The sequence below is a fragment of the Vicia villosa genome, unplaced genomic scaffold, assembly GCF_029867415.1.
Source record: "Vicia villosa cultivar HV-30 ecotype Madison, WI unplaced genomic scaffold, Vvil1.0 ctg.000032F_1_1_3, whole genome shotgun sequence".
NCBI lineage: Eukaryota > Viridiplantae > Streptophyta > Magnoliopsida > Fabales > Fabaceae > Vicia > Vicia villosa.
In genome coordinates, this window is record NW_026704967.1 from 962,784 (window position 1) to 990,600 (window position 27,817).

At 37.0% G+C, this 27,817-nt stretch overlaps 1 protein-coding gene across 1 annotated transcript; it reads right to left on the reverse strand.

Moving 5' to 3' along the window:
- Window positions 1-322: 322 nt before the first annotated feature.
- Window positions 323-4,552, reverse strand: LOC131622586 (uncharacterized). Its single transcript, XM_058893628.1, has 3 exons — window positions 4,381-4,552; window positions 4,146-4,204; window positions 323-3,011 (listed from the first exon to the last, which is right to left on the reverse strand). The coding sequence occupies exon 3, from the start codon at window positions 2,902-2,904 to the stop codon at window positions 772-774; it is 2,133 nt and encodes a 710-aa protein (XP_058749611.1). The 5' UTR covers window positions 2,905-3,011; window positions 4,146-4,204; window positions 4,381-4,552; the 3' UTR covers window positions 323-771.
- Window positions 4,553-27,817: the final 23,265 nt, after the last annotated feature.

The following is a 27,817-nucleotide window of genomic DNA, read 5'->3' on the forward strand; positions in this document are numbered from 1 at the left end:
ACCTACTAAATCTATTAAAATTCTTGAGCAGCTCCTCCCACTCAGGGATCAAACTAAAAATATGTATCTGACAATTTCCGACCAACTTTATGCCTGGTATGTAATCTACCATTCACCAACCCATACTTAGTGATAGTTGCCAAGCAGAGACCCATGTAGATCACAGAAGAACACGAGTGTTTTTCTATTAAAAACAGGAAGTCGTAATAAAAAACAATGTGCAGTTTTTTTAATCTACATTAAATGCAGTTTTAAATAAATGCTTCATTGCATCACGTATAGAACTGCAATTAGCAAATGAATCAGACAGAAGTAAAACTCATTAATAGAATGGGCCTGTTCATAAACTGGAAAAGCAAATCACCAGGCACTGAAAGCACGTAATAATCCCAAAACAACAGTATAATCATCTTGTTTGAAGATTGATGAGTAATAACTGTGTTCACCATGAGTATGGACATCCATATGAAGTCTAGGAATAACATGTCTAAAAATTATACAACAAAAAACCAAAAGACACTAGAGATTATCTGAGTTGGACTTACAAAATCAAAAAGTTGAGTAAGAGGGTGTATTTTCATCAATTTTAATTTGAATTTCCCAAGCCTACTGCATAAAAGGTCACAATGTTGTGCATTGTCATCTACCATCCCATTTTTTGTTTGTCATCCTCGTTTGAACATTTCTGCCCTACAAGGTGTCGAAGCATCCTCTCTCCTATTCAAGATGCATGCTCTTCAGTAGAACTGAACTGTAGGTTATGTGTCTTGCTCAGGCTTTCTTAACATTACCTGCTGTCTCGTTAGCTTCCGTTTCTATCTGAAGGAGATCTAAAGGAGTAGCTGCTGGATCCAACTCTCGACAGCCTATTGGAGCATTATGAGCTTCTTGCCCACTAAGCAAGTGATTAGGAACCTGATGAGAGAATCGGAACATCTCCTCTTTAGGAATCCTCTTAACCTCATTCTGGTCCTGGTGCCTTCGAAATACTGTCCTAAAGCCAGGAAACTTAACAAGGGGAGTGACTGATATACCTTGCTCTTCACTGAAATCATCAAGCACCTCTACCATGTCATACTTATGTATCACTTCATCAGGAGTATGTTCATTCCAATCAGGTGACCAGTTTCTATAAAGTGCCCAGACTTCTCCCCTACCTGGAAAGATGCGCACAACTCCTCTGTTGCCTTTTGTCCACCTAACCTTGTGTGAAAATGAATTTAATGATTCAGTTACTTCATGCTTTCCAGTCCTGAAATCCCCACAAGTTTTATAAAAACCAGAACCTACCCAATCTATTGGGCCCAATTCAGTGTTGTTTCGAGAGTTAAGCCAACTGATTCGCATTCTAAATGGTTTAATGGAGATCACCTTGTGAATTCTAGCATAATATCTAGGCATTCCATCATCGTCATCATAAGCAGCCCAGACCTGATCCTCTGCAAAGGAACTTTCAGCTCTATCCAAGTCAAAATTGTGAAAATCAGGATCCGGAACATTGATTGTAACATAGGCTTGGCTCTTAACTGTATCATCAGATGTGGCGGGTAAAGAACCAATACCAACATGCTTATTACCATTAACATTGGACTCTTTATAATTCTCTGAACCAGTTGTTTTGTCATTAAGCATATTTTTGTGTCTCTTATTCTCTTTGTTCTTGTTGATAATCTTAGCTTCAGCCCTTAACTTCCATTCTTCAAGTTTCTTACGAATTTCATTCCGTGCCTTATTTACCAACATGTTTCGTAACTCAAACATTGACAACTCTCGCGTGCTATTATGCTTGCTTGAAAGACCTGAAAAACCATAAATCCTTTCTTTTTCCATGTTAACCTTTCCTGATTCAGAGAAACTGCCCAAGCCTGCTGCTCCATGTCCCATAGCCATATGATTTGCCATATATCCTGGATAACCATTAGTGCGCATATCATCTGTCCTCCTTTTCTTCATAGAACCATCAGCCCTCTTAGACATTTGAATCCTCTCCCATTCAGCAATTGACGGTGCTCCTTCTCTCTTCACTTTCTCACTTGCCTTCTGCACAACACTTGCAGCTTGGGCGGCAACAGATGACGATCCATCTGTGCTACCAAAACCAGCCATTCTGGACTGGGAACCCCACAGATGGTTTGAATTATTAGTTCCTGGATGACGTCGAGAATTTTGGTGCTGCTGATGCGAGGAGGGCGAACTTGACGGCTTAAAAACATTGGGAGGAGGACCCCTCTCTACAGCCACAAAAGCTTCATTACAGTTGGGACATAAAAGGGTGTGATTCAAATAAACTCTGAGATATTCATAATGTGTCCTGCACCGATTACAGATAGTCCAAAAGGTTTCAGCCTTTTTCTGGGGAGGAGGAACAGAAGTTGCAGGCGCCCTCGCATTATTATTCCCAGTCCTCACATTTGAAGATGCATTCTTCTTAAAATGATAATAACTATTTGAACTAGGCGCTGCTGATGGATGCCCACGGTTGGGAGTATTATGTTGGAAGCCTTTCAAACTCCTCTTCTGGTTATATTCTAATCTCTTTGTCTTATCTGATAACAAACTCCATGCCTCTGAAACCAGTTTAAATGCACCCTCTGCACCTAAAGACTTGTTTTTGTCAGGATGAAGGGTGAGCGCTAACTTCCTGTACTGCTTTCTAACAGTCTCTTCATCAGCAAAGGGGCTCACTCCAAGTATACCATACCAATCCATCTCTCCGCTTACTTTGTTCTCAGCAGATATATAAATGTCAATAGTAGTCAAAAACTGGGGAACATCCTCCAAATCAGGATACAAACTTTGAGCCTTAATAGCAAACTTCTTCGCACCAATATATTCCCTTTCAGAAAATTTCCTCTCTGCTATTTCTTTGGCCCTAACTGCCTCATCTTTGTTGCACTCCATCATTTCAAACCCGTGATATGTTTTCCTCCACACTTAGCTAAAAGACAAATGATTTAAACCTCAACTAGAGTCTGTAGCAAGCCACCTTTGCATAAGGAAACCTCGTGTACCTGAACCAACAGAAAAACAAGCTTAGGTGTTTTGATCAACAATTAAACCAAATCAGATTTTCAAAGTATGCATCACTTATCAATATTCAAAACGATTACAGAAAAATACTATGATTTCTTAAATCATGTTAGCAACTTGTAAGAATATTCAGTTTTTAATAATTAAACTTAGGGTCTTGCATTGAACATCATAGAAAAATTTTATGGACACCTCTATGGAACAACATATGTTACATGTGTCAAAGAGAGACAAGTTTCAAAGTGTCATTTTTGTCAAATTACAACATAGCAAATCAGCATAAATGCAACTGAAGGAAAATGGAAAAACAGTGTCCAACCAGTACTGATGTAGCAGTGTAGCACTGACATATATAGTTATAAAACCTAAACAAATAATCAAGTACACTTGGAAAGAGCAGAAAAGGTAAACTTGAGTTTTTTATAGAAAAATGCCGATTGTTAGTGTATTATATTAGCAGTTAGGATTTAAAACTTGAGCCTCGTCTCAAAGTCCTTCGGATTCCCCAACTCAATCACTTGAGCTACAGCTTAGAACAAAATGTTAACTCAGAGTTAACATTCATAAGCTCCTCTTCAAATTGTTCTCCACAAATCTGTTGTTTTAAGGTATAGCAATAAGACAATCCGAGTATACAACAATATCATACTCAAATACTCATACAGAACCCATCATCGTTAACAAAACAAATATCTCAATCCTCTTCATAGCAAGTTTCTTAGCAACACTAGAAGTAACACGGCTCAATTTTTTCTTAAACAAAGCATGTGTTAGGACAGCTCAACATTAACTGCCACAGATCATATAGTTATTATAACTTGTTTACAAAAACTAGATGCAAATAGCAACACCGTTTCCAGTCATAATCACAAGAACATGGTAAATAAATGCCATTCAATAATCAACTACTCATTTGCAAACTCACCAAACACACACTTACACAGCATTAACATAGTAACTAGCATGAAGTCATCACAAATCAAAAGCACCGAACTCACCAAATGATCCAAATTCTCACCCAAAAAAATAAAAAATCTAAATTCTTAAAAGAATCTTACTGTGAAAAAAAGGACAACAACAAGAGATGACAGAGTGAGGAATGTTCGGAAACCAACCTGTGACTTCGGGACACGAATTTCGAGGCTAACAAAATCCCGCCACAGATCTACAGGAGCTGAACAACAGAAAACAAACAAAAACGGTTAAAATTCACAGAAACATCACAATTGAGCTCTCGATCAAGAAAAATGGAAACCCTAGAACTTGCGCGCGTTTCGAATTGAACGAAAAGTGAAACAGCAAAAGACATAACACAAGGTGTTTGATGAAATGATGAACAAATGGAATTACCTAATTGGAGAAAAAGGCTGTAACGTTGAGAAATTTGAATCTGAGAAGACGGTCACGATGTACAGTGACCCATCTGTCAAAGCCCTTACAAACTGTGAAGAATCTATCTTGCCCCAATTTTACTACTACTGCCTCTTGCTTTGCTGGTTAATCATTTTCCTTTTCTTTTATTTTTGTCTAAGTTTTTGTTCTCTTAACCCAAACATACTACCTTTTTATAATGGAATGGGACCCAACTAACTTAACTATGGTTAAATTTTAACTATGGTTTCCAATTTTTAGTTTTAGCTTTGTGGAATAGGCAAAAACAATTCTAAAGGTATAAAATTGATTCTAAAATGATTTTGAGGTGTTTGATTCTTATAAAATGGATTTCGCCTATGTTAGGGATTTATTCAAAACCACGTTCACATTGTGCGTTTGATAAATAAAAAATTAAAATTGCCACAATGGAAAAGGTGATTCACTTAAGTGTATCAAATACACATCTTAAGTAACCCTAAGTTCACATTCTTGTTCTTCCCTAAACCCAAATGCAAAACCCTAGCTGCGCGTGGTTCTTGTTCTCCATTGGTGGTCCCAGCTTCTTTGAGATTCATTTTCTATCCTCTACGTGGTCCCTCGCTCTTGTTGTTGTCTCCTCGTGGTCCCTCACATTTGTTGTTGTCTTCATACTCGTGGACCCAGGTAAACTCACTTCTCCCAATTTAGAATTGTTAGGGTTTCGTATTTTAATTGTAGTCAGTACTTTATCTGAAGTCAACCTAAAAATTTTACCCTAATATGTATGGCTCAGGAAATGATTATTTTTAAAGTTGTGTTTTATATAAAAGGTTATTTTGTGAAAGACCTAGAGATTAGATGCGAAGGTGGGGATGTAATTGGATTTACTAACCAAGACATAAATTACTGGTCGTTTTATGAAGCCCGTGACTTAGTGAAAACCATTGAACCTGACTTTGATGAAAAAACTGTTAAGATGTGGTGGAAACTTGAAAATGGAAGTTTTGAAGAAGACATATTGCCATTTAGGGATGACTCGGATGTTGCTGAGTTAACAATGTTTGTTGTAGCGAATAAATATGATGCTGAGATATATTGTGAGGTAAAACCTGAGTCAGGAGGTAGTACTTTTATGGATAGGATTGGGGAGAAGGGTAAGGGCAAAGCAGATGATGAGGATGAATCAAGTGATGAGTCAGTTAGGGATGTGCATTTTGATGATAGTGAGGAGGAAAGAATGAAGGGTTTTGCTGAAGAAATGGATGATATGGTGAATGGAAATGCTGCTTGTAACACCCTTCTAAACCCCGCGGAAATTAATAAAATAATTCAGAGTAAAACATGAAAGCAAGGGTGCCACAATTCAATTTAAAACAAATTATCATAAATCAATTGTCATGCTTCACTTAGGGGAAAATCATCCATTTAACAGAATCATGTTTCTATACAGCGGAACAATAATCAACAGATAAGCATAACATCATCTATGCAATATCTCACAAAATTACTCCAATAACAACAAAATAGAGTATCATCATAAACTCTAAACTAACGTTCCCCCAGTGTTACAATATCAGAGCATGACACCGAACGCTATACTAAACAAACTGACTCATGAGCTAATCCTCACCGAGCCAAAAGCCGCTACTCGCCAATCTGAAATCATCAAAGTAAGGGTGAGTCTCATTCACAATTAACAAATGTTATCGAATCATAAACAATAGCACATCATAGTCACATTATTCATCCAATTTCATTATATTCAGATTGTCAGGAAGTACTCATCAACACACAACAACAAATAGAATACATTACCAAGAGACAACACCATAATTCATCCAAACAAATCATAACCATTACAAAATCATCACATATTATAACATTGGACAATCTTTCATTCATGTTATAATAACACAAGTAACCTAATGCAGATGCAACTATATGCATGTGGTACCAAAATCTGGGATAACCCATCTCACTGATCCACCATCGTCAAGGATACGGCAACACCCACTCACTAATTCCACACAATGGGAATTAGCTACCACTGATCCACCATCGTCAAGGATCAGCCACATAATGATTATGAATGCATGTATCAACCATAACATGCTCATCACCCACATAAATCAACCAAATGTCATAATCATCAACCACCACAATAATCAATAGCCATACACAGTTATGCTATTTCTCAACCATAATAAAATACATATTTTACACCAACAATATATGTATAACAAACACCAATTACAGCCACAACATCATAACAGGTAAATCATTCATTATACAGTGCAACAACGATAACACCCCTCAAAATCGTGTACCAAGTACAACAAAGCAACTCATCAACGACAGAGTATTTACCCCATCATTCCTCAAAACACATGATAACCATATTTACCATGAACAACGCCCATTTGCACAATTAACAGAAGCAACCACATTATCACAACATACATCATTGCACATATTCAATTATGCACACAACAACCATTGCACCTCATCAGCTATGCAAAACCAGAATAAACCACATTTGAAGAAAATGATACTTTTTAAAATAAAATCAAGTTGTTATTGTTTTATTCGTTTCATATGGTAGAACATTCAATTTAAGGAACAACGTCCAAAACGGCGTCTAAAACGGACTTACGGTTTGAAAGTTACACATCTTTAACTTTTTACAAGAAAACAGTTATCGCTACAGCACGCGGCGCAACCAAAGTTCGCGGCGCGACCTGAAGCATACAAACACGTTCGCGGCGCCAACCTATGCACGCGGCGCGATGCGAGAAAACAAGTACGCCTTCGCGGCGCGCACCTACCTTCGCGGCGCGAACTGGCAAAAGTCAGAGATCTCACATCGATTGACAGCATTACGGGATTCATCCCAAAATCCCCAAAACCCAAATCAAGTTATGTTATGAACCTCAAATACCACCATATCAGCCACATACATGTTATAACACAAATATAACACACAAAAGGATCATTCAATCATCATAACAGTCATATAATCATACAATTCATCACATCATACAATTCCCATCAAAATCATCCCAAAACCCCAATCCATCATACAACTAATTGACACAAACAATGCATCTAAATCAGTCCTATTATCTATAATACGATAAAAGATATTAACCGGAAGAGTCCCCCCTTACCTTAGCCAAAGATCTTGATTAGCCCTCTTCCTCTTCTGTTCCTCTTTCACGTATCAGCTTTCCAATCTCTCATCTCCTCTGCTCTGCTTTTCACGTTCCTTTTTCCTTTTTCCCAATTTCCTTATTTCCTTTATTTTATGAAAACATAAAATAATTAGTAATGGGCTTACTCCCTTAGCACCCCCATACTACCAATCTCACCATTCTAGCCCAATGGCCCTTAATCCATAATTTTCCAATAATTCAACAAAATACCAAATAATTCTAAATAATAATTTAATTTCCGATGAAATTAAAATTAGAAAATATGGGGTGTTACAACTCTCCCCCACTAAAAGAGTTTTCGTCCTCGAAAACATACCTCAAGTAACCAGCTCGTATAAGAGTCCTTCACCTGAGTCTCCAACTCTCAATTAACATTACCATCAGTCAATCCCCAAAAATCCATCTGACATAACCAACAGGAAACATGTTTCATACATTCAAATCCCAGTTCTTGCGTCGCATTTGACTATCCAAAAGTATACCACTCGCTATAGCTCCAAAAAGGTTAACAACAACTGAACATTGAGGTACAACCTATACAATACGCTCAACAGCCGAGTAATACAATGACACAATCTATAGTATGATCACACTGATTAACACTGCAGTAATGCATATCATCTACCAAACATACCAACCTTAGACATACTCTTCCATCTGAGCGATAAAATAATACTTACACTTTTCACCAACCGCTTCCTTCAAGAAACTCAATACTCATATTCCTATACCATTGAATTCCAATTATCTGACTCTTCTTAAATCACACCAGTAATTATCCAACACGTTACATTCCGCTTTTTCCGCACTACTCTGACTACTCATCACAATCATCTATACCAAATAGATTTCTGAGTTTTACCCGATTCCGACTCTCTTTACTCATTCGTTTCAAGAATCATTCTTCATCATTCATGGTACTAATCTACCATTTAGCAATCCTTACTCGCATCCAACGAAAACCAATTCCTGATTTGCTTCCTCTATTTAAACATCCTAACCATCAGAACCAGTACACACTCATCAGCCTCAGTATACCATCGCTTACAAAAAGCTCAACTAAGTCACGCTCTCTACTAAGAATCAAATCAACTCCGTCCTTCATAGAGTGTAATTCCTCATTATATATGGAATTTACAATATCCCCTCAATAACAGCACAAAATTATTACAGCACCATATATCATCAATCCTTCGTTTTAATTTTGCCGAATACATACTTGTTAACTACGTACAACCGTAATGACATATTCATCATCTCGGAAATTATTCAAAAGAGTTATAATTCTTCGACACGACATCCTTACATCCACTGGATTCTAAATCCAACATATAGATCAATACTTATTCTCTATGTAGGCTCCCGACATATTAATTCCTTACTTCCCGCGAGTAGTACTCATAACACTACTCCACATCATACTTTCGCTGCGCGACTCTGATTACCCGTCTTAAGTCATCATCCACCATGTTGCACTCTTTCATATTCACTTCTTCATAAGTTCACACAACATAGTGAGTGATTATTCTCAAGGCTTGGTATTCATCACATCTTAAAACCATTAAGGTAACAAAACAAGTTCATCCCATCTATATGATTTCCGTCTACTACCAACAAGAGATTAAGGGTGATCAAGTCCTCAATTTGTCAATAGATAGCCGACAACCATATGTAAGCATAAACCATCGTTACTACATAATAGTGTCCTTTCCGAGTTTGCACTCAAACTCATTAACATCGTCATAGTTCAACAATCCACTTTGAGTCTTTACAACTCGCACACTTCCCTCTTATTGGATCTTGTCGGTGAGACACCAACGTCCAACATTTCACACAATCCGCTTCATAGTCACTTAGCATCACACACTTGTTAAGTACTTCCAAACTTCATAGTCACTAACATACTCGTACATTACTATCCATTCCGTTCCAAATCAAAATCCTCATCTTGGCAGAAGACCGCGACAACATTCAAAACTCGTGGTTTGACTCCCAATCCTGTGACGTCTTTCACATCCCAATATCATTCCACTCGGAATCTCAACAAGTCTTCCTCACATCAACAGGTGTTAGAAATTCTCTATAATTCTTCTTTTATACCTGTCGTTACTTTGGCATCATAATTACGACTTCAACTGTTCCCAAAGTTTATTTCACCTTTCTTACTAATTCACTCCTCACTAAAATCCATCGGCACTCAAATCATCTTTATTATCGAACATCTCATCCACCTATTCATCAATAACATGTTCCACTCAATTTTGTTTCAAACAATCCCGATAGTAGGCATTCTTATTCAACAAGTTTCACACTCCCGTAACCGACTTCAGAAACTCTCCTCATAGGGTCACTCTACCGTATTTATAACTCTTCCATAAATTAGAACACAATCCCTCCTCCTCGTAGGTTCAAACGGCACATTAATCCGACACTCGGAACCCAAGATATGAATTTTCCAATCATTGTCCGAAAATGCAACACTGACATCATGCAGCGACACTCTATACGATATATCCAAAACTCCTCAATTGGTAAATTCAATTCTTAAAATTACTTCTCAAAAAACCTTCCAAGTATTCCTTCGATCCATTCAACACTGACACTGACATCCCGTGCAGTACCAATAAACAAGTCTAGTTATAAGAGCAAGAGTAACCGTAACTTCGCCTCCTTCCAACGTCATCGTGTCACAATTAATTATGTTACAGCTGCTGCAACCATTTTTATAACAAAGTTCATCTCTTTAGCTTTCCGACGCTTCAAACGGAACTCAATTCGGATGTCCAAAACTCCAGTTATGAATTTTCGAAGTTCCGCAGCTATTCAGCAATTTTCCTGCGTTTTGCTTACGAAAATCTCTCTCCAAAACTCATTCTCTTCAACTCTATCACATTCCAAACAGCCCCTTATCATATCTCTTTACTTCCAAACATTATTATAACTTGATCAACACTTCCCATCGCTGAAGCGCAATTTCTGGAACATTACTACATCAATCCTCTTCGCAAACTTGCAGCTGAACCTCTTCTGAGTCGTAAGGCTACTCAACTGACAGCTTCGCAGCACACCAGCAGCGCTGACACATTGCAACTTTCCAATTTCCTTCTCTTACAATAACTGTCAATTACCTCTAATCATCTTCCTTCAAGATGTTCCAACTCAATTCCCAGTGAAGTCTTAATTCCAAGTCACCTTCAATTCGGAAAACAACAAACTCCGACAACGCTCGCACTGTTGCCAACAACAGCCTACTGAATCAATCTTCTTGCAACTGAAACATAACCGAGAAGCGAAGCTTCTCCCCCACTTGTTTCAATCCAACACCTGCAACAAACAACCAAGTACCGACAGTGATTCACTCACATGTCGCGTACCAAGGAATAAAATGCCGACAATATACAACTGTCGCGCAACTCAACTGACTCAACAATTGGCCGGACGGACCGACCTGCTCTGATACCACTATTGTAACACCCTTCTAAACCCCGCGGAAATTAATAAAATAATTCAGAGTAAAACATGAAAACAAGGGTGCCACAATTCAATTTAAAACAAATTATCATAAATCAATTGTCATGCTTCACTTAGGGGAAAATCATCCATTTAACAGAATCATGTTTCTATACAGCGGAACAATAATCAACAGATAAGCATAACATCATCTATGCAATATCTCACAAAATTACTCCAATAACAACAAAATAGAGTATCATCATAAACTCTAAACTAACGTTCCCCCAGTGTTACAATATCAGAGCATGACACCGAATGCTATACTAAACAAACTGACTCATGAGCTAATCCTCACCGAGCCAAAAGCCGCTACTCGCCAATCTGAAATCATCAAAGTAAGGGTGAGTCTCATTCACAATTAACAAATGTTATCGAATCATAAACAATAACACATCATAGTCACATTATTCATCCAATTTCATTATATTCAGATTGTCAGGAAGTACTCATCAACACACAACAACAAATAGAATACATTACCAAGAGACAACACCATAATTCATCCAAACAAATCATAACCATTACAAAATCATCACATATTATAACATTGGACAATCTTTCATTCATGTTATAATAACACAAGTAACCTAATGCAGATGCAACTATATGCATGTGGTACCAAAATCTGGGATAACCCATCTCACTGATCCACCATCGTCAAGGATACGGCAACACCCACTCACTAATTCCACACAATGGGAATTAGCTACCACTGATCCACCATCGTCAAGGATCAGCCACATAATGATTATGAATGCATGTATCAACCATAACATGCTCATCACCCACATAAATCAACCAAATGTCATAATCATCAACCACCACAATAATCAATAGCCATACACAGTTATGCTATTTCTCAACCATAATAAAATACATATTTTACACCAACAATATATGTATAACAAACACCAATTACAGCCACAACATCATAACAGGTAAATCATTCATTATACAGTGCAACAACGATAACACCCCTCAAAATCGTGTACCAAGTACAACAAAGCAACTCATCAACGACAGAGTATTTACCCCATCATTCCTCAAAACACATGATAACCATATTTACCATGAACAACGCCCATTTGCACAATTAACAGAAGCAACCACATTATCACAACATACATCATTGCACATATTCAATTATGCACACAACAACCATTGCACCTCATCAGCTATGCAAAACCAGAATAAACCACATTTGAAGAAAATGATACTTTTTAAAATAAAATCAAGTTGTTATTGTTTTATTCGTTTCATATGGTAGAACATTCAATTTAAGGAACAACGTCCAAAACGGCGTCTAAAACGGACTTACGGTTTGAAAGTTACACATCTTTAACTTTTTACAAGAAAACAGTTATCGCTACAGCACGCGGCGCAACCAAAGTTCGCGGCGCGACCTGAAGCATACAAACACGTTCGCGGCGCCAACCTATGCACGCGGCGCGATGCGAGAAAACAAGTACGCCTTCGCGGCGCGCACCTACCTTCGCGGCGCGAACTGGCAAAAGTCAGAGATCTCACATCGATTGACAGCATTACGGGATTCATCCCAAAATCCCCAAAACCCAAATCAAGTTATGTTATGAACCTCAAATACCACCATATCAGCCACATACATGTTATAACACAAATATAACACACAAAAGGATCATTCAATCATCATAACAGTCATATAATCATACAATTCATCACATCATACAATTCCCATCAAAATCATCCCAAAACCCCAATCCATCATACAACTAATTGACACAAACAATGCATCTAAATCAGTCCTATTATCTATAATACGATAAAAGATATTAACCGGAAGAGTCCCCCCTTACCTTAGCCAAAGATCTTGATTAGCCCTCTTCCTCTTCTGTTCCTCTTTCACGTATCAGCTTTCCAATCTCTCATCTCCTCTGCTCTGCTTTTCACGTTCCTTTTTCCTTTTTCCCAATTTCCTTATTTCCTTTATTTTATGAAAACATAAAATAATTAGTAATGGGCTTACTCCCTTAGCACCCCCATACTACCAATCTCACCATTCTAGCCCAATGGCCCTTAATCCATAATTTTCCAATAATTCAACAAAATACCAAATAATTCTAAATAATAATTTAATTTCCGATGAAATTAAAATTAGAAAATATGGGGTGTGTTGAAAGTATTTGTGGGTAAATATTTTCGGTAATATATCGTATCCACAGGGATTGGTTAATATCACTGCCGTTCTATAGTTGTTTATTTTGAATTAAGAAATTTGGTTTGGTTGGTTTTATACTAATAATAATATCAAAAGCAAATAATAAAATAAAAGCAAGTAAAGGACTTTGTGTTAACAATTAAAGAAAGATGTTGAGTCTTTAGGGTTCATCAACCTAATCCTATACAATTATCAATTAATTCTCAATAGAACAATCCTTTGAATCATTATCTTCACTTATCCTCAAATAAGATTCCATGTCTGCAAATCAAATTAGATAACTTTTACCGGTATGAGATTCGATCTCTCCAAATCACAATAACGATAATAGTAATTAAGAACGATAATTATGAAAACCCAATTACAATTCCATCTCTGCAAATTGCAATTGAATCAATATAGTAACCTAGGGCAAAAGTTAAATCCTTTCTTTCGATCAAAGATTCAACAATGATGTAAATTAAAAGCAAGGTTTCTTATTGATAATAAATTCAAACAATTGTTCACAGGAATTAATCAATGGTAATGTATATTCATAGGTTAACTACTACCTTAGACTCAACAAGAGGGATTTAGCTCTCCATAGACATGAAGAACATACAAGAATCAATGGAGGAATTCATCTTCATCAATAGAATGTCTTCGATTGGTAAAGAATCCACCTTCAATTGTTGTTCTCAGCTTCAGAATCAGATAGCTCTCCTAATTTCGCTCCCCCAAAGTATATCTCACCACTTGGAAAACTAGGGCTTTAAAACAGAACTTTTGGGCTTTTAACGCCGAGGCCGCGGCGCGGCAACGGGCTGGCGCGGCGCGCCCCTCAAGCAGAAGTATTTTCGCGGCGCGCCTCGGAACTCTCGCGGCGCGCCCTTTGTATTTTCCATCTTTTTCTTCAGCCTTTGAGACTTCCAGCTTTCTTTCCTCCTCATGTTCTTCTTAAGTTCTTATTCAGCTCAAAACCTGCAACAATAACACCCACAAGTGATTCGATTTGCTTTACGCACGAACTAAACTTATTCAGTTCAATTCTTAATAAAAACCTATGGATTCATCACATTTTTGCATTGGTTTAGAGAAGAAATCACTTATATTAACACATGAATTTACCATTAATTTACTCCTAACAAACTCTCCCCAACTTAGAGTTTTGTTTGTCCCTAAACAAAATTACTTACCTCCAGCAAAGTTTACCGACAATCAAGCAACAAGTTTTTCAAAAAGTTTTTCTCAAGTGGTTCAATCCAGTAACTAAGTCAAATACTCCTCTTCTACCTGCAAACTCAGAATATACACATGAAACAAACGTTGAAAGCAAATTACCTCCAGAAGTTCAAAACACTACACAATTGTAATTGAATCAGCACTAATCACTCTCATCAAAAAGTATGATGAATAAAAGAGGGGTTAAACACTCATCCAAACAATTAAATCAACAAAGATCCATATCATACGTTCACCAAATTGCTCGCATCAAGTCTTGTGGAATCTGAGAATCAGAAGGTCTTTCTATGGTTGTAATGTGGTTTAGATTCAAAGAAAAGAAGATAATCAAGGGTTGTTCCTAATATAGGGAAGCATCCAATTCATAACTTATTTCTTTTTCTCTAAAACTCTACTTCCTTTACCTGTCCATCTTTTTTCATTCGTAGCTTGGTTTTTCTTTTTCACTTTTTTTCAGCAACCGTTATATTCTAACGTTGTTACTTCTCTTTTTTTTTTCAAGCTACGACTTCTTTTATCTTTCACCGATTACCATAAGTACTTACTCTTCTTTTGAATGTGACTCTCCCCAACTTGGAGATCAACCTGTATTCAGATTATATGAATGCTCCCCTACTTTCTAAAAAGGTCAAAGAGAAAACACATCACCAAATTTTATGGTTGATGGTCCAAAACAAAACTTTTTATTGAGATCAAACTCACCAGGTATTTCCTTGGTGCATATTATGATACTTACCTTGACCTCAGGCTCAAAGAATGGTTAGCAAAGGATCACACTCTCACAGAAGAAAATAAGTTTTTTCATTGGAATAGGCTAAAAGAACTCTCAGATTCAAACAATTGCCTAAATCACTTCCACAGATTTCCACAGACGATGCAACAAACGGTTTAGCATGATACAAACACGTCAAAATAATTGATGGTCTCCTGCATATAGTAAACAATGGAAAGCTTTCCTCACAATGGTTAAGGCTAAGCCGATCCAACAAACAATGTACCATAAAGAACTTCTGACAGTATTTACTAACACCTTACGTTTCATTGCACACATTAAGAGTTTGAGTTCAAAAATTCATACCTGCTTTGTTACTTATTGAAAAAGAAAGTGAAAGTGAAAAATTTTTGAACATTCACTTCCTACCACTTTTCATACATGTTGCTTCCTTGTTGATACTTCGCTTGAGGTTCTCGCTTTGTTACGGGACTACTTACTCTAACTGGGAGTACATAACAGACATAAAAACATAAAATTGAACATAAAAAATGCAAAGAGTAAATCCACCCCCAAACTTAAACTAAACATTGACCTCAATGTTTCGTAACAAGCCCGAGAGGGTTGACTCACAGAGGGTATTACAATATTACTTGCCTCTTCCTAGCTTTCACCAGAAAGGTTCCCTTATTATTTCCTGAAATAAAAATAGACAAAAATAAAACATTAGAAGTGTGGGTTACCTCCCACAAAGTGCTTCGTTTAACGTCGCATGGCTCGACGGTCCATTACCCCTTGTTTTATGGAGGGTATTTCCTTTTCCAACACTCGCTACTTTGTACTTCCATACCCACAAACTCATGAAGATAAAAAGCATGGATAGCTTTTCTCTTCACTTTATCTTCCCCATTCTTATCACTCTCCTTAGCCCTCTTTTGACTTTTGACATCATCATAATTTGGTTTCATTGGAGAAGATATGTTAGAGACTTTTTCTTGGAGGTTTTTGAGATTTTTGTTTTCTTGTGCACCTTCCGGTATACCAGTTGAATTTTTCTCATTTACCCCTGACCTGTGTTTCTTGACTCCCAGCATCTTCAAGGTTACTTCTTCATCAAATGATTTTAGCGTTAGCGTCCCCTTTTCGATGTCAAGATTACAGCGTCCTGTCGACAAAAAGGGTCTCCCAAGAAGGATCGGAGTTTCTTCATCTTCCGGAATGTCCATGATGTGGAAGTCAACAGGGAAAACAAACTTATCAACTTCTACTAGTACATCTTCCGCTACTCCATAAGATTTCTTAATAGTGTGATCGGCGAACCGTAATTGCGACTTACTTTCACTAATCTTGTCTAATTCAAGCCTTTTGAAAATGGATAACGGCATTAGACTCACACTAGAGCCAGAATCGAGAAGTACCTTTTTAAATGATATATTCTTGATAGTGCATGGTATCGCCACCGCCCCAGGGTCTCTTCTCTTAATTGGGATTTTTCTTGCTGCAGCGACTATACTACATTTTCCGATTGCCATTTTTGGTTCTCCCTCTAGTGATCTTTTTTTCGCCGATACCTCCTTCATAAATTTCTTATACACAGGTACGTGTTCCAGTGCTTCAAAGAAAGGTAAATTCACTTCTAACTTTTTGAACAAGGACGTAAATTTCCGAACGTCTTTCTCTTTTGAATCCTTCTTTGTTACTCGCAAAGGGAGGGATGGTTTAATCACCTGTTCAACATCTTTCTTATTTTTTTCATCAACTGGTTTCATTGGTAGTATTACAACTTCTGGCTCTTTTAGGTCCTCTCTTATTTCCAGATCTACCTCCATCGCCATAGGGTCACCTATCTCTTCTTTCTCTTTTTCCGATTCTGAACCCCTTTGACTCCTTGTTGTAACAGCATTAATTTTCTCCTGGTCTTGCGGTTTTTTTCGGTTGAGTTTGGTAAGGCTCCTTGTGCCTGTAGAGTAAGTTGATGTGTTATTTGCCCCACTTGAGTTTGCAGGTTTTTAATTGCCGCTTCCTGGTTCTTCTGATTTATTACTGATGTTTGAATGAACTGATTCACTGTCTCCTCCAACTTGGATTGTCCTCTTTGCTGTTGTTGTGGTGGTTGAGTGTATGGTTGGAATGCTTGTTGTTGATACCCTTGATTCGGTGGTCTTTGTTGGTACCCTTGGTTGTTGTATCTTGGGGGATAACCTTGTTGGTATGGTTGATTCTGATATTGATTCTGCCTTTGTCCTTGGTTATTATTCATGTAATTCACTTCTTCTTCTTGCACTGGTGGACAGAATCCTGTTTGATGATCTCCCTTGCACAATTCGCACTTAGCAACTTGATATGAATTAGATACCCAGTTCAGCTCCTTGATCTGTTGTGGTAATTTAGACATTTGTTGTGTCAAAAGTTCCACTTGTGAAGTTAGCAATTTGTTCTGAGCAAGTAGAGCATCACTGTTGTTCAACTCTAACATTCCGGGTTTCTTATCTCTTACTGTTCGATCATGATTGCCTTGACGATCATTTAGAGCCATTCGCTCTATTATCTGAGTAGCTTCTTCAGGTGTTTTGGACATGAGAGAACCACCAGCTGTGGCGTCCAAAAGTGTCTTGTTTGTAGCTGTGAGACCGTTACGGAACATATGGATTTGGTCAACGTCTGAAAAACCGTGTCCTTTGCACTTTCTCAACATAGCTTTATACCTTTCCCATGCTTCATTCAAAGATTCATTACTACCTTGAGAAAATACTGCTATTGCTGTTTTTGCTTCGAAGAATCGGTTTTGAGAGTAAAACCTTTCCAGAAATTTTTCTTCCAATGTGTTCCAATTTGTCATCACTACCTCGGGTTGATCCAGATACCAATCCTTTGCCTTAGATAGCAAAGAGTGTGGGAACAACCTCTTAAATAATGCTTCCTCATCAGCTTGAGCGACACCCGTAGTACCCGCTAACTCATAGAATCGAGTAAGATGCGTGTACGGGTCTTCATGGTCCAATCCGGCGAAAGGACTTGCACAAATCAATTGTATGATACCGGTCTTCAGTTCTGTCGGTCGCCCGTTGGCGGCAGTTCTCGCGAACTGAGGATTGAGTCTTGGACTATTAGCACATGGACCATTAGCAGCCATGTTGCCAACAGTAGGTTGTATAAAAACTTACGGTTCTTCCTCCGTGAATAGTTCGTGAAAGAAGAATCCTTCTTGCGACTCGTCAATGGTTTCAAGTTGTTGTGACGATGTCGCGGTTGCGTTGTCTCTTGCTTTTGCTATGTTCGCTCTTTTTCGTGCTTTGCTATTTAACCTCCTAGCGGTCCTTTCGATCTCGGGATCAAAAAGAAGTTGATCGCTAGAAACTTTGCTGCGCATACACAATCTTCTGCAAAACTAGCAAACACGTGAAACAACCAAATAGAGAAAATAAAAATTAAAACTCAAAATAAGAACTATTGCAATGCATGCAATATTGACACCAATCCCCGGCAACGGCGCCAATTTGTTGAAAGTATTTGTGGGTAAATATTTTCGGTAATATATCGTATCCACAGGGATTGGTTAATATCACTGCCGTTCTATAGTTGTTTATTTTGAATTAAGAAATTTGGTTTGGTTTGTTTTATACTAATAATAATATCAAAAGCAAATAATAAAATAAAAGCAAGTAAAGGACTTTGTGTTAACAATTAAAGAAAGATGTTGAGTCTTTAGGGTTCATCAACCTAATCCTATACAATTATCAATTAATTCTCAATAGAACAATCCTTTGAATCATTATCTTCACTTATCCTCAAATAAGATTCCATGTCTGCAAATCAAATTAGATAACTTTTACCGGTATGAGATTCGATCTCTCCAAATCACAATAACGATAATAGTAATTAAGAACGATAATTATGAAAACCCAATTACAATTCCATCTCTGCAAATTGCAATTGAATCAATATAGTAACCTAGGGCAAAAGTTAAATCCTTTCTTTCGATCAAAGATTCAACAATGATGTAAATTAAAAGCAAGGTTTCTTATTGATAATAAATTCAAACAATTGTTCACAGGAATTAATCAATGGTAATGTATATTCATAGGTTAACTACTACCTTAGACTCAACAAGAGGGATTTAGCTCTCCATAGACATGAAGAACATACAAGAATCAATGGAGGAATTCATCTTCATCAATAGAATGTCTTCGATTGGTAAAGAATCCACCTTCAATTGTTGTTCTCAGCTTCAGAATCAGATAACTCTCCTAATTTCGCTCCCCCAAAGTATATCTCACCACTTGGAAAACTAGGGCTTTAAAACAGAACTTTTGGGCTTTTAACGCCGAGGCCGCGGCGCGGCAACGGGCTGGCGCGGCGCGCCCCTCAAACAGAAGTATTTTTGCGGCGCGCCTCGGAACTCTCGCGGCGCGCCCTTTGTATTTTCCATCTTTTTCTTCAGCCTTTGAGACTTCCAGCTTTCTTTCCTCCTCATGTTCTTCTTAAGTTCTTATTCAGCTCAAAACCTGCAACAATAACACCCACAAGTGATTCGATTTGCTTTACGCACGAACTAAACTTATTCAGTTCAATTCTTAATAAAAACCTATGGATTCATCACATTTTTGCATTGGTTTAGAGAAGAAATCACTTATATTAACACATGAATTTACCATTAATTTACTCCTAACAGGGTGTTACACTGCTGAGCATATAAATCAATCAGATCCTTGTGCATCAAGTGAAAGAGTTAAGAAAATGAGTGTCACAGAAGAAATGGGGAAGCAACATGTCATTGAAGATGAATACATGACAGATGAGTTGGATAGTGGGGCTGAAGATGACAGTTCTGATGAAAGGCCTTGTGTTATAAGGTTCAATGAGAAAAATAAACTGAGCAAGGATTATGTCTTCAAAGTAGGAATGGAGATTCATTCCTTGAGACAGTTTAAGGATGCCATACTTGAGCATAAGAAGGAGTCTCAACCATCTAGTGCAACTACTGCTACCAAGGCCAGGGATGGACCCAGAATTTTCTTTGGCCCAGCACCAAAAAAGCCTAAGACCAAACCATTCAAACCACCTGCATCATCTGTTGGACAAGTGCATGCCAAACCACCTACATCATCTTCAACAGAAGTGCAGACCAAAGCAAAAAAAAAGTAAAAGTTATGTTCTAGTGGCAAAAAGGCAAAGTGATAGACTCATGAGCCTCAAGACAAAGGCTATTGCAGGGCCAGGAAAAAACCAGATGACCCATTGGTGATCATTGAGGAGGATGAAGCAACAGAAGATTCAAGTAGTGGTGTCCTCAAGATGAAGAAATGGGATGACATCTATAAAGGCTTAACTCAGTGAACAAAGATTGCACTAATCATGTTGTTTTGTGATCTTTTGAAACCTTTTTTTGTAATCAAATGGTTATGCATGTTTGTTATGTTTATTTAGCATCTTTGAGACCTTTTTTTTTGTTTAACTCAATTCAGCTAAATATGCTGCAAAAATGTACTGATGATGAACCTTATTCAAGGTTACCTTGTTATGTTATGTCTAATTACAGTTATGTCTACAATGCCTTATATCTGCTGCTGTAATCAATTATAAGTCAAATTATAGGTAACTAATTATATTATAATGGAACTTGTCAAGTTAGAGGTCACTAATTAACAATCACAAACTATAAGTCACTAATTAACATACACAAATTATAGGTCTTATTAAACCCATACTGTAACATTGCCAAATTATCACTACAACACGGAAGGCCTACGAAAGCGCTTATTTTGGGCTTTAAAAGCGCTTTAAAGCGCTGTGAAAGCCAGCGCTGGCGTAGGTAACAAAAGCGCTTCTAAAAGCGCTCTGGTAGACCCCCCCTATAAGAGCGCTTTTCTGGAAAAAGCGCTCTGGTATCCCCCCCTATTAGAGCGCTTTTTCTGGAAAAAGCGCTCTGATAGCCCCCCCTATAAGAGCGCTTTTCCAAAAGCGCTTTCGTAGGTTGCGTTTTTTATTTTATTTTTTATGCTTTTTTTTTATAAACCTATTATTTTTATAATTTCTAAACCTGCATTTATGGCAGCATTCTTTCATGAACCTGTAATTTACCATTGTTATCCCATAAACCTATAATTTACAATCGTAATCCCATTATTTCAGTAATCTCATTATTTCAACAAAGAAGCGATTTCGATTATATACTAAACATGCATTATAATTATACCATTGTAATTAATCCAAAATATATATACACCGATTCACATATTTCTAACATGCATGAAAACAACTAAACCAATTCACATGACATTATAACAATAAGAAAATCATCCCTAAACAACTAAGCTAGGGGTGTATGTTTACTCAATCAATAAATGTTGCAATAATGAGAAGGGGTTGTTGGACTAGAAATTTGAAGGTTTTGTTGGACTTAACCTGCATCGCCTCATTTCTATCCAAGTTGTATTGTGTCACAGAATATGAATCAAATAACTGTACCCCGAAGGATCCTGCCACAGAAGACTTCGGGGTACAATACTTGATTCATATTCTGTGGAACATAATCGGCAGGGGCACATTGTGTTCTATCCTTTACCAGGGCCGGTCCTTTGAGTTTTGGTGCCTTGGGCGAATCAAAAGAGTGGTGCCCCTATAATTTTTTTTAACAAGAAATACATAAAGATAAAAGAAATAATTGGATAAAAAAACACATTTTCATTTGATATTGTCCACAAAGAATAGAAATATGGATCTTTCAATCAATGTTTATACTACATCAAAACATAAACCACTATAAAGAGACTTATTATTATTCTTCTTGATCCGGTCTTTTTTCCTATAAAAAAATTGACCAAGCCTTTAAAATTGTTTAAATATCATCCTCTTAGCATTTTTTGTTGCAAAATCGTTAATAATTTGTTCATAATCAAGGTTCTTCAAAAAATTATTTTCAATTGAAATTTACGCATGACTATTTAGTCAATAATCTTCTTTAATATATGCATGCATTAGGAAAACAATTAAAAGTCTTTGAAGAACTCAATATTATATAGCTTAATTTTGATTCAACTATTAACACTTCTCTAATAAGTTTCGGTTCTTCAAACAAAATTATTTATGATCTAAGCCTTTCAATACTAAACAAAAATCTAAAAAAATATTTTCATATGTGCTATACTGCTTAAATCTTATATCAAGTGAGCCTATTGTTTGATCTACAATATATAAGAAATCATGATTTCGAAAAGACTCTTCAGCAGAATCAAGGTTCAGCTACTAAATAATCATAACTACTAAAAATTTAAAGTTTCTAATTCCATGAGTTGTTAAAGATTCGACTTCACTCTTAATTTTGAGATTATTATCTTGTTCAGGTAGTTGAAGTAGTTCACTCTTAATTTTGGGATCAATAATATAAAATATTTTCTATATCATTATTTTAATTTTAGTGCCTCAATTAAACTCTGTAGTTGCTAAAATCATGGATAAGTTAATTAATATTATTTTAGAGGAATTAATTGATTTTATTTTTTTATATTTTATTTATGAGAAATTACATTCTTTTATTAATTTTAACTTTGTCGTGCCCTTATAATTTTGTTAACCAGTATTTTTTTTTAAATTTCTAGCAAGTATTTTTGTAATAGAAAATTCTCTTTTAATATATGTAGGGGTAAGAAAAATACATTTGGTGCCCCTAAAATTCTGGGGCCCTGGGCTCCCGCCCCACGAGCCCGTGCTCAGGGCCACCCCTGTCCTTTACCAGTCCATCCACTGTTTGAAGCTCAACCTACAATAGAAAAACGTGATTATTACTAACTACATATAGAAAATCTTGAATCATGTTAATTTCCAGATACATTATATTGAAAAAAAAATTAGAATGTGAAAGCTAAAAGAGTTCAAAAGTGATCAATCCTGGAGGCCCTTTAAATCAATTCATACTAAATTAAAAAGTGTATAAAACTATAGATAATACATCTATAGATGTAAATACTAACTTCACGGATCTAATGAAACTTTTATTCCAAAAACAAATTACTTGAGTTTTTTTTTTCTGCATAAAAACCTAACAAACTTTGTCTTCAATACTCTAAATCACTGATAAAAACCTAACAAACTTTGTCTTCAATACTCTAAATCACTGATAAAAACCTAACAAACTTTGTCTTCAATACTATAAATCACACTGATAAAACCTAAATCAATGATAAATTAAAAAAGCCCCAATAATATTAACTATAACCCTAAATAAAATTTTGTATTTTTGAAAGCAAACAATGAAAAGAAGGAAAATTTCCGGCACAAAACCCTAACCTGAACAGAGAAGAGACGGTTGAAGGGTGGCGATGGAGTGAGGAAGGCGGTGGCGGAGTCGGTTGAAGGCTGGAGAGGGAGTGAGGACGGCGGAGAGGGAGTGAGGACGGCGGAGCAACGAAAGGAAGAAGAAGGTTCGCGTGTTTTGGATCTGAAACAAAACGCGTGTGTTTGTAAAATATATAATTTTTTAAATGGGCTACCAGAGCGCTTTTCAAAAGCGCTTTAATAACACCCCCTACCAGAGCGCTTTTATCCCAAAAGCGCTTTCGTAGACCCCACCCTATAAGAGCGCTTTTAAAAGCGCTTTCATAACCCCCCTACCAGAGCGCTTTTTAAAAGCGCTCTCATACCCCCCCCCTACCAGAGCGCTTTTTGAAAGCGCTCTCATAACCCCCCCTACCAGAGCGCTTTTTTTGCATCATTTTCCCTTGTTTATTAATTTTGTTTTTAGCGAGCCCTACGAGAGCGCTTTTGCTAAAAGCGCTTTAGTAGCTGCGCTGCTACAGCTTAAATTTGGCGTAGTGTATAGGTCTTATAACAACAACAACAGGATTGACAAACAATTATTAAACCCAAGCCACAACATTGCATTCAATTTTAGAAACAAACAATTACACATTACAGGTTTAGAAAAACTACAATTTGCCCAATTTGCCCATAATCCTTCAACATTTACATTTCATTAGCAAATACAAATTGACCATGAACAAAATTGCAATGCAAATTGTCTTCATCTTTCCACAAAATCCATCTAACTTCTGTTGGATCTGCAATTCAACATTCTTCTTCATTGCTGACTCATATAACTCCTTTAAGGCTTCAACAGATTGCATCTCCCTTATCTTAGTTGAATCATTTGTCCATTCTTCATCTAAACTCTTCATTATGTTATACCCTGGTTCCATATCATCATCCCATTCGAAGAGATTGCACATTTCATCGCTTTGCATAAAGGGACATCTCCAGAAGAGTCTCCCTCGATTACGACCGTTCTTGCAATGATACGATATCATACGAACATTACAGGCACACATTCTCCATCTATGATTGCTCACACTTGTTGAATGAACTACTGAAACCGAATTGCCTCTATTTGAAGAAGACGCCATAGATTCACGTGAAAATGAAGAAGACGAAGCAGAAAGATGAAGAAGATGATGCAGAAAGATGAAGAAGACGATGAGGAAGACGAAGAAGAAGTGAGAGGCTCGATGTTGGGGAAGAGGGGAGAATGAGGCAATGAGAGGAACTGATTTAGGGTTAGTACAGTACCTCTACCGTGTTATTATAATGTCTCTCCAACGTGTCAAATGAAAACATACACCTGTCAAGCCTCGTCATCCTCCGTTAGTGAAAACTAACGGGAGGGACAATATATGGTGACGTCTAATTTTGCAGGGACCATTTCACTAAGAAATTTTTTACAGGGACTAAAAGTTCAGGGACGCGTTTTTGTAGGGACCCCTGGCATAATTAACCCTATAAGTAATATGAGGATTTTTTGGTATAATATGTGTATATTTCCAGTGAGAATCAATCTAAACTTGACCCCAAGTCAGAATAATACATCTTTATTGGTTACAATAAAGGTGTGAAGGGGTACAAGTTGTGGTATCCTATTAAGAGGAAGGTGGTTGTCGGTGGATATGTTATATTTGATGACCAGTCGATGTTGAAATAGTCAGATGTGACAATTGTGACAGATATTAAGGTAGCAAATTCCATCCAGGAAAAGATTCAGGTTGACATTGAATAGCCACCCGTGAGTGTAAGGCAGGTTGTAACCCAACAACATGATGAATTAGGCTCAGATTCATGTGGAGTGCGAGATTCATAAAAAATACAAGACTATACACTTGTGCGTGATAGGGAGCCCCGTCGTATTACACCTCCAATAAGATATGAGATTAAATACATAGCAGCATATGTTCTTCTTGCTAGTTCAGGAGACCCTTATATTTTTTGAGAGGCTATGGATATCCATGAGAAAGATAAGTGCATGGGAGCTATGGTGGAGGAGATTGAGTCCTTAAAAAAGAACGAGACATGGGATCTTGTTCAGCTACCACAAGGAAAGAGAGTTATTGGTTGCATGTGGATATAGAGAGAAAAAGCCAGCAGTAACAGAAAAAAATGGGAAAAGTTAAAGTCTTGTCTAATTGCAAAGGGATATTCACAGCAGCAGGGGATTAATCATGATGAAATTTTTAATTAGGTCGTCAGACACACTTCTATTAGAGCAATATTGGCCCTGGTAGCCATCAGGAATGTGCATTTCCAACAAATGAATGTGAAAACGACTTTCTTCCATGGTAATCTAGAGGAGCAAATATACATGAAGCAGCCAGAGAGGTTCAGTGATACTGGTCACTAGACATGGCAGACTTGTTTGCAAATTAAAGAGGTCTTTGTATGGCTTCAAGCAGTCTCCAAGACAGTGGTACAAGCGCTTTGATTCATACATGCTCTGGATTGGCTATGGAAGATGTGATTATGATTTTTGTGTTTATGTGGGGAGCCTTGATGATGACTCTTTTATTTTCATGTTACTTTATGTTGATTGCTGCCAACCATTGACATGATGTAAATGAGTTGAAGACCAAGTTGGATAAGGAGTTTGATATGAAGGATCTGAGTGCCACAAAAAAGATTCTTAAGATGAAAATTCACAGGGACAAAGGAGCTAATAAATTTTGGTTGTCTCAAAAAAGCTTTGTTAAAGGTGTTTTGAGCATATTTGACACGAGTAAAGCAAAGCTTGTGAGTACTCCATTGGTGAATCGTTTTAAGATATCTTTGGAGCAATGTCCAAAGACACACTCAATGATTGAAGATATGTCTAAGATTTCTTATACCAGTGCAGTTGGTTATTCGATGTATGTTATGGTTTGCACTAGACCGAATTTGGGACAAATAATTAGTCAAGTGTGCAAGTTCATGTCCAAGCCAGGGAAGCAACATTGGAAAGCACTCTAGTGGATCATAGGTACTTGAAGGGTACAGCAGATTATGGTATTATGTTCAACATATAGCATGGTATTCCATCAGTTATGGGACATGTGGATTCTTACTATGCTGGTGATCAAGATGATATGAGATCTACAATAGGTTAGGTATTTACTCTTATGGGGGGTCTATATGTTGAAAATCACCAGTTCAATCCATAGTAGTCATGTCTATAACTGGGGAAGAATACATGGTAGTAACTGAAGCTGCAAAAGAAGCATTGTGGCTTACATGGTTAGTGAAAGAGTTTGGTGTTAAGCAAGGTAGAGTTCAGTTGCATTGTGATAGTAAAAGTGACATCTTTTTGGCAAACAATAAGGTGTATCATGCTAGGACCAAGCATATTGATGTGTGATTCCATAAAATCAGGGAGTTGTTGGCGTCCGAAAAAATATTATTTCAGAAGGTTCACACTTTAGAGAATGCAGCTGATATGTTGACCAAGCCAGTCACCAGTGACATGTTCAAATACTATTTGGACTTGTTACATTTTTCTCAATGTTAAGCAGGAGGTGTACCTCCCCAGTTTCCAGGACAAATCGTTATGCAAGAAGTATTCATATGGGTTTGATATTCGTCAAGGTGGAGATTGTTGAATATGGCTCATATTGTTGAGATAATTATGGGTTGTTGAGATAACTACAAGTTGTTGAGAGAGTATCTCATATTGTTATAATAATTAATTATGGCTAAAGATAATTGTTTGTTTAGGGAAACTAGGAATTAGAGTTTTAAATAAACTAAAATCTTGTATTATATATATGACTTGTAGCACTGTAATCGCAGACATAAATAATTTGACCGAATTATATAAACAAAATTTGTATGTATTTCTCTCTACTCTAATTTATATCCGCGTTTATGTTATAACATGTGGTTTAAGTATCACTTAGGTAGTTGTGAAGTGATAACATTTTTTTATGTCTAAATAAAAGATAGAGATTTCATCAATGTCATGTCTAGTCCAATCATATAAATTATCCCCTTGGAAGAATATTGGATCCAATAAGTCAATAGATTTTCAAAAGCGAGTAGAAAATCCACACTCCCAGGTAGTGTATAGTCATCTCATCTTCCTAATTGCATATAGGACAGAGATCTGTTTAGAGCATACTACGATGACACAACATCGATCTCGTAGAAAATGGCTTATGTAAAGTCTTTCAAAGGAAGAATTTCACCTTCTCAAGAGTAGGAATATACCATACCCACTACCAAGAGTTATTGTTTATTATACTCTAAACAAATTCAAGTCTGTTGATCTAGTTATAATCATCCCAACCAATA